General features: G+C 35.5%; 1 protein-coding gene across 6 annotated transcripts in view; it reads right to left on the bottom strand.

Moving 5' to 3' along the window:
* The window catches only part of LOC102948923 (bifunctional heparan sulfate N-deacetylase/N-sulfotransferase 4), a 375,766-nt gene that overhangs the window by 91,049 nt on the left and 270,942 nt on the right, over positions 1-13,775 (bottom strand). For all 6 annotated transcript variants that reach the window (XM_042984004.1, XM_042984005.1, XM_042984009.1 and 3 more), the window contains 2 exons: positions 5,292-5,477; positions 3,254-3,382 (listed from right to left, as the gene is read on the bottom strand). In XM_042984004.1, coding sequence (XP_042839938.1) covers positions 3,254-3,382; positions 5,292-5,477 — 315 coding nt within the window. The remainder of the gene's footprint in view (positions 1-3,253; positions 3,383-5,291; positions 5,478-13,775) is intronic.

Below are 13,775 nucleotides of genomic sequence, written 5' to 3'. Positions count from 1 at the left end.
TGCCAGACTTGCTGAACCATCTAACCTGGAATTGTAATTAAACAGTCTGAATATTTCTTTTCTCCATATCAGTGTGAATACTGATCATAGCCCATCACCTGAGATGCTTCTCTATTTGTAATAGGACACATGCAAAAGAAACTTCTAAGCTTACATTCCAAGCTTCTTCATTCATCACTTCCTCCTCTCTTTCTGTGTTGCTCATTTTATTTCATTCACTTTCAGACTGCTTCCCACATTAAGTCTTTCATTTGGTGTGATTAATTTATGTGTCAGCTTGACTGGGCCATAGAGTACACAGACATTTGCTCAAATATTATTTTGAGTGTGTCTGTGAGGATGTTTTGAATGAAATTAACAACTGAATTGGTCAACTGAGTAAAGCAGACAGTTCTCTCTAATGTGGATGGACCTCATCCAATCAGTTGAAGACCTGAATAGAACAAAAAGGCTCATCATCCTGTGAGTACAAGAGAACTCCTTACTGATGGTTTTGAGCTAGAACATTGCTTATTTGTTTGTTTGTTTTTTTGCCTTCAGATTTGGATTGAAACATTGGTTCTTTCTGGATCTTGATATTGCCAACCTTTGGACTGGAACTACACCATCAGCTCTCCTGATTCTCAGGCCTAAGGTTAATCCTTAGGACTTGTACTAGAACGACATCATTGGTTCTTCTAGGTCTCCAGCTTGCCAATTGCAGATATTGAGACTTATCAAACTACATAATCACATGAGAAAATTCTTTATAATAAATCTCTGTCACCCTACCATCACTCACCCTACCGGTTCTGTTTCTCTGGAGAACACTGACTAATACGTCTTGTAACTTCTGCCTACACAGGTCTGGAACTAAGGCCCATTTTGACGGGTTCCATCAGATGCTGCCTGCCACCTGGCTCCCTAGATTGCTGAGTAGCATCAACTTAGATTGTTTATGGGTGTACACTATCCATGTTGTGAGCAACATTGTTCTTTAATCTCACATCTTTGTGGGCTGCCATTTGCCAGATACAGGCTTCATATTACCATACTTTATGATGTCCTATATTATTCACACTTTGACCATTGCTCTCTCCTTTACTCATGTATCCTGTTTTGAGTTCACCATTAATTCACAATGATCAAGTAAGCACAGCTGTGAATGGATGCAAAAAGCCTCCTGAAACTTCCCTCCTCTACTGTTCCATTCCACCTGCAATTAAAATCAATCTGTGTGACAGTGACAATCTTGTAAAAGAAGGTTTGCTATAGTTAGTGTTGTTTTGTGAGTTCACAAGTGCTAAAGGTAGAAATACTAGATGCCAAATAGTCCTCTATTTTATTTAAAAGGCCAACTATAACTCTCTGAATGATGCTTTATGAAGGGTACAATACTGAATTCAAAATTTTTTAAAAAAGTTTTATATCCATCTTTTTAATGGAAAGTAGACAGGCATTCAGGTAATTTACAGTAGTAGCCATCAGACCTGTGGGCAAGAGTTTTAGGGGAGGCAATCATCAGTGCTCTGATACTTATCCGCTTCCCCTTAAGAAATGGTTAGTGCAAGTCAAGAGTGTAGCCCTGATATGAAAAAGGTAGGAAGAAGTGACCCTTGCCTTTGTGGAGATCAAATTCTCAATTAGTGAAGAAAGGAGTAAACAGAAAGGTTTCCCACATCTGCTTTCATTAACATCCATGTGCATACTTCAATTCCAAAAATAATACTTATAGAATATCTTGATATTTTTTTAAGTCTCAATGAGTTTGAATTACACACAAAACGTTGAGGTATCTCAGACTTATGTCCATTAGCAATACCTCTGAGGCACATTGAAGATTGTCCAGTTCAACGAACTTGTTTTGCAGAAGAACAAGCAAGTTCTGAGAAATCGTTTCTTGTGAAAGATCATAGAGCATCCAAGCTATTCACCCGTTTAATATCACCCAAACACAACAGACCTTTTTAAAATTTTGTTTTGTTTTCAATAACTATGCCATTTGATGGAAAAAGTTTTCTTTTTATTATTTTTGATTGATTATTTTGTATAAGGCATTTTAACCCCCACTTCCCTACTCCTTCAATCCAATTTACAGGTTTTCATTTTTACACCATGTAGGTTTATTTAATTTCTTCCGGAATTTAAAATACCTTATAAAATTATTTAAATAATTCATTTTAAACATGCCTCCACCACAGACAACTGAGCTGTAGTTTTGTTTAATGCATGAATCTTTTTCTCTGAGTATGAAAATGTCTTACATTAAGCATAGCATATGACATACTGCTTCATACTTTTTGTGTGTACTGAGATGTAAAAGAGGAGATGCTTTTGTAAGACCTCAGAAATGAAATATTTATGGGAGAAAAATAAAAAAGCTGAAATAATTTCAGCATTATCTAGTTATAATATATTCCCACCTTGATATACTTTTACACACAACCAGGAAATAAAACTGTAAAACTTTGAAAGATGAAAGGACACAATTAAAGAAAAAAGGGCCAAGCGTTCTACCTTTGATTCCAAATAAACTTAGTGGAGATTTTAAAAACAGGCCTCAGATGACCCTGGTATGCAAAGATAATACATAGCTACATATTTATTTTTAATTTTTAATTTTTTAATTTTTATTTATTTATTTTCTCATTTTAGAGAAAGAGAGAGAGAGAGCACAAGCAGGGAGGGGCAGAGGGGGAGAAAGGATCTCAAGCAAGCTCTAAGCTCAGCGCAGAGCCCGACTAGGGGCTCGATTCCACAACCCTGGGATCATGATCCAAGCCAAAATCAAGAGTCAGACACTCAACCTACTGTGCCACCCAGGTGCTCCTAGCTACATATGTTCAATGCAATTTTACATTGTGATCATTTTTAGAGACTGAATTGCATCTACTGATATTTAGAGCAATAAGCAAACTCAATTTATGGACAAAATATACATTCACTGATGATACTGTGAATATTAATTTTGGGCAAGAAAACTGCATTTTATTTGTCTTCACTACAATTCAAGCATAGAAGTCAACATTCAGATGTTATATTACATTGAGTTCTTAAATTCAACACATGCTTCTTAACAATTCTGTGTTATTCCTGATTGAAGATCATAAAAATTAAAAATCAAGTTCGAATAATTTGGAGAGGTAGTCTAATTTCTTTCTAGTAGGGCTAGTATTTACCACCTTTTCTTGTGAAAGGGTTGGCAACAGAAACAAAAAGAAACACATATTTGAAAATCACATGTTATTATAAAAAACATAAATAGAATACATACCGGGTTTAGAAGGATTGTGAGGAAAAGTTCACCTCCTCTGATACTTTTATCCAATTCTTGGGGTCCTCCTGGATATTCTTTGTAGAAAATAGTGTGGGTGAACAACCCACAGGTCTGTCGAGGGAGGACCTGAGGAAAAGGGGGGAAAGAAGAGCACACTGACATGACTTAAGAGCTCCACCACTGTCTCATGACCTCAGAGTCTGCAAACTATCATTTTCTATCGGAGTTCCTTGGTTGCTAAAGCGAAAATCTTACTGTAATCAAGAGCTGGTATTGGTGTAATTATCTAAATATTAAGGGAGTTGCCAGATCAATGCTATGGGACAGATAGGCTAAAACATTTTCAGGAAGTTCTAGAAATCTCACCTACCAGCTGAGTTATGTGAAAGGACTGACAAAAAATCAAAGCCTTCTTAGGATTAATTAATTTAAATATAGAGATTTTCCACATTTACATTTTTCATGGTATTAGATCATTACTCTCCTTGCTTCTGAAATACAATCTTACATGGTACTCAGGTTCTAAGATTCAATTTTAGTATATGTGCTGCCGAAGCGAGCACTGGTTCTAAGATTCAAAAACAATCCATTTCCATCACTTCTTCCACTTTCATATGTTTTGTTTTTACTACACTCTGATTTTAAATTTTAATCACAGTAGTAGTCAAATCATTTAATGACTGCTTCTGGCATATTCTGTGGTTAATTCTGTTATAAATTTGAATGTTCAACACAGAAAGCAAATAAGTAATTTTATTGCAAAAGTTTGTTTTGAATAATAAACTGCTTATAATCTAAAGGAAAATGCATCCAATTGAACAGAGTAACTATAATTTCATATATTCTTTGCTTATAATAGTTTGCATTAAATTCAAGCTAAATGAACGCATGTAATATTGGTTAAAATGAATGTTTTTATTTTATGATATGTCAACATGGAACTTAATAAAGGGAAAATGATACTTTCAGTCTGATTCAAAATTATATAAGAGCAATTCTTTCTATACTTCCTGGATTTTTATGAATGTCAATACCACTGTTTTCATTATTAGTAGCTCCATTTTTAAATCTGAGACTTTTAAAATCTAGGATCTAGGTCTTCTAGTACTAGTTGTGGTTAGGCATGTGTTCTAGTGCTTTTTTTTTGTTTGTATGTTTTTAGATAGTGATTAGATAAATAATAGATAGATGGATGGATAGATAGGTAGATAGTTCTAACAGCAATCTGAATAATGGATTGAGAAAATGTAAATATTTAAAGTAGGGAGAACAGTTTGCTGTTGCTATGATCTAGGCAACTGAAAATGAGAATATAACCTGAAGCCCCGGAAGTGGGGATGGGCATATTAAATGGACTATTTTATTTCAAAGTGAGGAATACCACATCTTTTCCATTCCAATGAATACTTATAAATTCCCATCTAAAATTCATTTGATTCTATTCTCATTTATAGCAACTGATACAGCATTCTTGTATCATATTATTATTTTTTGAATCAACATATCTGGAAAAAATATATATACACCTCCACTTTAGTAGCATGCAAGGAAAAGAAAAAAGAAGAATAAAATAATATCCTAAGATACTCTTAAGTGTCTGAAAGCCAAAGCAAACTGGGTGGATAACTTTCAGATGTTATTTGTTTGATTCTGTTAATAGTGTAGTGACTTGAGAGATATATGCTTGATCCATGGACCAACATTTTGCTTGGAAAACTCTCAATATGACCATCCAAACAAACAGACAAGGAGAAACTCCCAGAAGTATAGGGTCCCCAGACAAAACTTCAATTGAGAAACTGCAAGGATGATTCATTTGAAACTCATTTTCAGTATCTTGAGCTTGTTTAGACTTTGCTAAAACCACCCACAGCAAGCCAATAACATGCAAACAACGTGTTAATGGGTGACCTGTCACCACCATGGTATGTTAGGAACTTATGCTATCATGTCACAGAGGTCTGCAGTTATATGTTGTATTTATTCCACATACAGATATTAAGAGCCTTCAATACACATAGCAGTATGTGCTCACCATGATGTTATTGTGAATGAAGCCCTTTCGGTACCGTGCAGGTTTCAAATGTGGATATTCTTCAGTGCTGGTGACCTGAATACCCCAGACCTTCTTCCAAGCTTCATATAACTGAATATGAACCGGGTAGACCCCTGAGTGGTGTGGTGCCACCGCGTAGCCCATGTTGATAGGGATTCCATGTTCCTAAAAGAAGGCAAGAACAACATTACATGGAGTGTGGTCAATTGAATTCCATTAAAATTGTTTCCATAAACATTATTTAACATACATTGAATTCTATGCTAAATATAAGAAATATAAAAACTAACATGGAGCTTTTGCCTTTCAGGAACTCATAATCTTATAGAACTCTGATTCTATCATAGACATAGTAAATACTTTGGCATGTGGTGTGTGGGTGATATTCATTCTGAATTTTGAATACTGAAAGCTTGGGGAGAAGATAGGAAGAGAACATGGTCTTTCCTTAGATAGTTAAAAAAAAACAGTGTCACTTGAGCAAGTGCCCAAAGATGAAAGAGTCTGTGTGTTTATGTGTGTGTGTGTGTGTGTGTGTGTGTGTGTGTGTGTGTGTGTAATGTTAAAGACAACCAGAAAGGTAAGTCTGAACTATAAAGTAATGAGCCTTTACTATGAACTAAGGGATTTGGAAAAAATTCTATTTAAATAGTGTAGATAAGGAAGCTCTTTGAGAATGGAGGGGCATGATCTGTTCTATGTTTCTGGAAGAAGGATCTAGTGACAACACATTCAGATGAAGTAAAAGTGGGGAGGAAATGAATTGCAATGGTGCATTTTAAAGGGAACATGGGTGTCCAAGCTAGGTTGAATTTTGGTGGTCCAATTTCATTTCATTTCATTTCATTTCATTTCATTTCATTTCATTTCATTTCATTTCATTTTATTAGTGTTTATTTATTATTGAGAGACAGAGAAAGAAAGAGCATGAGCATGGGAGGGGTAGAGAGAGGAGGAGACACAGAATCTGAAGGAGGCTCCAGGCTCTGAGCTGTCAGCACAGAGCCCGATGCGGGGCTCTAACTCATAACCCATGAGATCATGACCTGAGCCAAAGTCGGATGCTTAACCAACTGAGCCACCCAGGTGACCCATGGTGGTCCAATTTTAAAAGCCATGGGGCAAATGTCATATAAGACACAGTGATGATTTGAAGGGTAAAGGAAAAGCCAAATTAAGGTTTTTTCCTTGGTTTTGGTTCAAAGCAGCTCAATTCACTTTTTATGAAACATACACTTTACTATGAAATGCTTGCCCTGGGTAAACAATTGAGTCTAAAGGAAAACAGGTATATATTTAAAATAAGAAAATGAAAAAGTTGTTGAAGAATGACATTAGATTGCAAGGTATATGATATAGATCTGCAGTTTTCTAATTTCTCCTCTTTTATATTTCTCCCTTTAAATGCTTTTCTGCTTTATAAGACACCTTATAGGATTGAATCTCATCAATGAGGTTATAAATGAGAGTGTGTAGTATTATATGAAAGTTGATTGAATCAATAAGCAGAACACAAAAGTGTTGACAATTGCCATTAATATTTTCCATTATATGGCACACAGCATAAGAAAAGAATTCAGTTTGGCATAATAAGCAAGCAGTGAATGGATCAAATATCTATAGTGCCTAAGTCACATGTCACACTCAGCTCAGAAGATGGACCCTAAATACTTTGCTTCATTTTCCATCATTTTCCTTTCATAGACTGACTCTCATTGTATAGCCAAATCTACCTCTCTTTCATCAAGACTATGTGTTTTCTAACATCTATTACAATAAATGACTCTGTAGAAAGACTGAATTATGAAATCAATGCTATAGAATGAGCTAGAGTCTTTTGCTAGGCACTGGGGAAAACTAATTTCTTGCTGTGTGCAGAAGAAAAATACTTTCCCAGGAGCTTATACTTTCAATATAAGGCAAAGTTGGAAATGTCCAGTAACAAAACTACTTGGAAGCTGCCTACGAGCAGGTAGCTACTGTTATTTTGACAGATCACTGGGGGTCATGTACTGGGAAAAGCCTTAGTTCTCTTGGCTTAGTTCCATGTTGCCCAGTGAATCCTTGCAAAGTGTCCAGGTATCATCAGGTAGCCAAGTGTGGATACATTGGGTATGAGATACAGATGAACTTCCTCATCAGAGAAATATAGGGTCAAGTGTGTTCAAACCTTTCTATCTGGTAAGTAGAACTCGTATGACTGATATTTAGAGAAGCACTCCTGATTTATAAGAAAGGAAAACCAATCTGTTATACTCCCATTACTCTTCCGTGATTCATATGGAGGTTTTGTAATAGTCTAATCCCATGATTTGCAAATAACAAAATCAACAATATATGAATCCTCATATCTGTACTAATCATGGTGCTAGTCCTCATTTACTATCCCCATATAATATTTTATTCCAAATCTGGGGCCTACAACACTAGATAAGTATGTAAATGTCCTAGAAAGAAAGAGATGAAAAGTGAAATCATGAAGAAAATTGAAATATCAAACAACTATATCTCCTCAGGAAAAAAAAAACATTTCAATTTTGACAGGTAGTAAAATGAATTGTAGAACTTTCATGAAAAACCAGAAGGTAAAAAGCAATTGATTTAGTGAGTAGGAAGGAAGGGGCAGTAAAAGGATTTTATTATATTTATTGATTTCTAGGGGCTCAATGTTATACTGCTCATAAGGTCATCTTATCACACTGACAACCAGAGCTCAATCAAAATAGTAAATCACACTAGATAATTATGAGTTTATACTTTTTCAATCTAAATAACACAAAATGAAAAGTAATTCCCTAGAAACTCTTTTTCTGTTATCAAGAAGCTTGCTGAACTGGAAACCTTCATACTTTACTGCCTAGAGCTTAAAACCCACTTCACAGAGATTTGGTCAACTAAAAAGTGAACTAAACATACCTATAAACGATCACAAAAATTAACAAAATTTAAAAGATTTGCTAATATGAATGAAGGAAGCATTTGAAACTATAGGAAGAGAAATAAAATGGCAGAATAAACTAATTCAAATATGGTTTTTATTATTTATTAAAACAATGTCTTTATAGAATCTAAGATTTCTATGACATTGCAAAATGATATCACAGATATTTACAATTAAACTTGATTAAATTTTCCCAGTTACATTAAATTCCTAGTTGATTGGGAAATGAGATAATGTGGTAATTTACAGACTATATAAAAATAGGGTCACCAGTTTTCAATAACTGGAATAAAATAAAATGTATTTAGCATTAAACTTTCAATAGTAGATGAAATGATCTCATTTAATTTTTTCTTTGTTCCTACTGATCATATCTGCTTGCAGTTGCTAAGTACATAATATTTATGAAGTGTTTTCACATTTGTCTAATGAGATCCTCATAAGCACCCTGTGAGGTGGCCTAGATGTTATTATCAAATGTGGAAACTGAGGCTCAGGGAAGGCAAATGACTTGTTCATGTTCCTAAATGTCAGAGCTAAAATTATAATCAAGTCTTCTAGATTCACAGATTTTACATTTGCTTTTCTACTAAGTTGTTACTACTGTGAGCTCCCACTCCAACCCCAGTTAATGATTGGAAGTACTTTATAGACAGAGAATTGATTCTAATACATATTTCTGAACTGTAACTCCTATCTACTCTATTTTCATTTGGAGAGGTTATAAAGCAAAATTCTACCTTTCCCAAACTTCTCTGCAGCTCTCATTTGTTATGCACTCAGCCAATTATTGCACTCAGCCAATTAGAAGTGCTCAGGACATATTTTAGAAGGCAGTAGATGGGCAAATGCTGAAGTGTGGTAGCTCCTGGCTCCTATTATTGACACTAAGGTCTTGAAAATAGGAGACTTTTCTGAGGCAGTATTTGGTGCCCATTTGCAGGGCAGCAGTAGAAACTTATGCTTCTGCCAGAGCTCCAGTGGCAGCTTTGGAAGTGGTCATTTCTCTAGGGAAACAGTTTTGTCTGGCTTTGTGAGTCCTTTGAGAGGAACAGCCTAGACTCTGCTTCATCAGCCTTTCTAAAGTTTTTGGAAGCACTTAAATTGCTAAGTAAAAACTCCCCCTGTTTAAAATAACTTCAAGTGGCTTCTGCTTCTAGCATGGAAACCTTACTGATACGGGTAGTTCCCGCTCCTTTATAATAAGTATGAAAAGTTTAAGGAGTTCAGATGAGATGTCAGTGGTTTGAATTCTAGGAAAACAGAGGAGGAAGAGATTGCTAATGCAGTGCCCAATATTTCTTCAAGAAAACTCATTGATATATGGCAAACACCTATTTGTCTAGTTGGATACTATCATGTAATATATATGACTACTTAATTTTATGTACTTGTCAGCCAGTGGTAATGATAGAGAAAATAAATATGAGACTAGTTTACTTAAATAATAAATACCCCAAGTTTTTAACACAGGACAACATGTGGTGAAGCCATGTAAAGTAGGGAACATAAAGAAGGAGAACAAATTCTCTTGAAAGACCATTGCTCCAATGGATTAATCTTGATGAACACAAACACCTCTGTGTCAGCATTCATTGCAATATCCCTTTGTAGGATAACTACATACTAATGAATGGGCAAAGAGATCTGTAGGCATTACATGCAAAGACAGAAAGAACCATGGGTAAGCTTGAGCATTACCCTGGTGCTACCATTTATGGTCAGTCAATGCAGATACTTTTTTAGAAGACCTGATATACCATAGGGAGCCAGAGGAAAAAAGGAGAAAAAAAGGGCTCTTGGAGGTCAGGAGATCCCTGGATCCTCCACAGATATTTGGACAGAAACCTGAAGAATGGATGAAGGTCTTGATACAAGGATGATGAAGAGCCAGAAAAATGGTATTTTTCCTATTATTATCTCCTTATATTTGCATTTCAGGAGATATTGCTTGTGAAACCAGCCCACAATACATTTAGGGTGGTTTTAAGCACTTTTTTTTAAGTGTTTATTTATTTTTGAGAGAGAGAGAGACAGAGCGCAAGTAGGGGAGAGGCAGAGAGAGAGAGAGATACGGAATCTGAAGCAGTCTCCAGGCTCTGAGCTGTCAGCACAGTGCCAGATGCGGGGCTCGAACTCAAGGACCTTCAGATCATGACCTGAGCGTAAGTCGGAAGCTTCACTGAGCCATCCAGGCGCCCCTATTTAGGATAGTTTTATATCTCCAGCGCTTAGCAGCATGCCTGGTACATTGATGGTGTTTAACAAATATTTTTTAAAGGAAGTGATAAATTTAAAATGTTATTAAATAAATTTAATCATTTTATATTTAATAAATGAATATAAAAGGAAAATAAATAAAATAATGATTGCATAAATGAATAAATTCACTTTCTTGAGTAACGATATAATGCATTAAACAGTATCCTGTTGAACATAAAGTACTGATTTGTACTCGGATATACATGACTTCTAGGGAGCGACACTAGTGCTAAAGAAAATAGATCTCATTATCTATTTTTCCTTTTAATAAGGACTTGGAATCATATTGTCAACTTTGAGAATGACCCTAGGATTATTGATTTTCCACTGTGTTTTGGGAACTGAAATTGTCTTCTGTTTTCATAAGTGATAAAAGCAATGACTGTGTGACCCTAGAAATTGGCTGGGTCAGTCCTGACACTTTTTGGACTGAAGCCTAGTAAATGGTGACAAATGTCTGGGGAGCTCTGTGTTACAAATGGATTTTTCTTTTGAAAAAGAAATAGCATAGCAATGGTGTTGCTTCTACAGTGTGAACTTTCCGATCCTAAGTAGAGTTATTTTGGGCAATTGAGACTCATCCTCCTTTAATATTCTTGATCCTGCTGAAGGTCTACTTTGCTGCCTAAAGGAAACTAACAGAAAAACTAAGTAAGTCTTCATTAACACTGTACAAAATGTAGTTGATTAGGCATTTGCATTGTTAATTTTTTGTGGTTAGAACTCTTAATTTATTGACAATCAACATGTTCAATACATTTTGGTTCGTTAATTTTCTTTTATTCAATACATATTTATTATGTACATGATGTATTAGAAATCATTTGAGGTGCTGAAAATATATCAGTCAACAAAACAGACAGAAATCCTTGCCATCAAGAAGTGTACATTTTAATAAGATGAGATCAAGATTACACAAAATAAGCAGGCAAATTGTATAATATATCAGAAGATGCTAAGGGCTATGGAGAAAAATAAAACAGAGAAAAGGGGGGGTTTGAATGAATATGGGTTGCAATATTAAACAGATTATTTAGGAAGGATTCCCAGAGAAGGTAGTATTTTGAATCAAGATCTGAAGTTGTGAGGGATTAAGCCATACAGATAACTTGAGGAAGATCATTCCAGGCAGAGGTGACAGTACATACATTGCTCTGTAGTTAAAAGCACTTCAGGTGTTTTTTTAGGAAGAATAAGAATTCTTTTTTTGTTTGTTTTTTTGTTTAGAGCAGAATTAGCAAAGGAGGAGAGTCGTCGTAAGAGACGCTATCAAGAGGCAGGGTTGCTGCAAATAGTCTTACAAGGTATTTACTGTACAACTCCAGGGGACACTATTCACATTGATTATGTTTTCATGGAAGCTATATAAGGCAGCATTGCTGAAAAGAAGGAATGGGTGTGGATCATTTGGGTGCCTATATGCTACTATCAGGATGTTGGTATTACTCCAAGTGAGATAAGGAGCTACTGGAAAGTTTTTGCGTACATAGATGATATAATATAGCCTACCATTACAAAAATTCTTCTGAATGCTGGCAGCTGACTAAAAGGAAGTAAGGCAGAAACTAGTATCCTGTTAATAGGTTATTGAAACAATCTAATAACAGCTTGGATCAGGATGGGGACAATGTAGTTAGTGAGAAATGATTTTAGATCTGTATATATTGTGGAGCCACAGGATTCAATGACTGATTGAATAGAAAACATGAGATAAATGCTCAATTAGAAGGATAGAATCTCCATCAAGTGATACTGGGAAGTTAAAAAAATTAAACAGGTTTTGGGGAAAGAGAGGACATATATTGACATTAGACATCCAATTCGATATGTCAGTTAGGAAGTCAAATAAACCAGTTTAACATTCAGAGGAGAGTTCAGCTAGAGATCTAAATTTGAAGAGTTATCAATATATAAATTTCATTTAGAGCCATAAGACTCATTAATATCATCAACAGAATTAATGCATAAATAGAGAAGTCTAAGGATAGATCTTACGGGGGGGGGAGGGGGTGGTTAACATTACAAAGAGAAGAGAAGAAATCCAGAAAATATACTGAGAAAGAGTATTTCAAGTGAGATGGGAGGAATGCCAGGAATCTACAACAAAATAGGAGCCAATTGAAGAAAGTGTTTGATAAAAGAGTCTGAACAACATGTATAGAGCTGATAATAGATGAAGTTAAATGAGAAAATAAGAATTGCCCGTTGGTTTAAAATATTAAATATTGGATGTGCATTGGTGAACTGGACAAGAGTTCTGATGGAGAAGCGGAGGGAAAGCATATCAGAATGGATTTAAGAGAGAATGGGAAGAGCTGCAACAGGGACAAGTGAGTATTAAAACTATTTCAAGAATTTTGGCTAAAATGGAGAGTCTAGAAATGGTGCTGTAGCTGCAGGATGCAGCAAACATAAGCACAGGTTTATCTAAAGATGGGAGTAAGAGCAGTATGTTCGTACACAGAGGGAAATGATTTAGGAAAGAGGAGAGAATTTCTGGAATAATGCTCTTGAACCATTGGAAAAGGGTGAGATTGAGTGCAAAAGGAAGGAATTTGGTCTTTGCATTTCTAGTTCTTTTATTCATTGTTTCAAGACAGAAGCCAAGATTGTGTGCTTCTGTCACAGAATATCAGCCCACAATTTATATTTATGTCATTATTAACACAGTTTATGTTAACTGGCACCGATATATCCAAAAGCTTTTACTAAATAATTATGGCCACATGAGTAACTGTCTATAAAAATTATTATAATTATTAGATTTTTCTGTAGGCACATTAAAATTATACCTATTATTATGTTTTCATTTCATTATCATCATGTTGAAGTAGCAGTTGTAGGGAGCATGTGGAAGTTCACTTCTAATTTATTGATTTTTCTATCCAGTGAAATAAGATCATCAGCTGAGAATGGGGATGGGGGAAGATGTGGGGTAGTTTGCAGAAAGCGAGGATGAAACAGTGGCCTAGAGGAGTAGGATGATGAGTAAACTGAGGAGTTTCAGTGTAACTTCTGGGCAGCATTGAGGGTCTATTGAGGTCTGCGGTCATGGCTTTAAAATGAGAACAGTTAAGTGTTGGTCCCACCACATTCAGTTTCAGGGGTAGAGGCATAGACTAGGTAGAGATTTGGATCCAAACAACGTTGAGGCTTTGCAGGAGAGTATTATGGACCCAGAAGTGCAAAGGATTTCAGAGGGTATTCAAGGGAATGCTTATGATGATGGGCTCTTGAGATAAACTGAATAAGGAGAATAA

The sequence above is a fragment of the Panthera tigris genome, chromosome B1, assembly GCF_018350195.1.
Source record: "Panthera tigris isolate Pti1 chromosome B1, P.tigris_Pti1_mat1.1, whole genome shotgun sequence".
NCBI lineage: Eukaryota > Metazoa > Chordata > Mammalia > Carnivora > Felidae > Panthera > Panthera tigris.
Note: the sequence above shows the minus strand (reverse complement) of the source record. Positions and strands in the feature narration are given on the sequence as shown.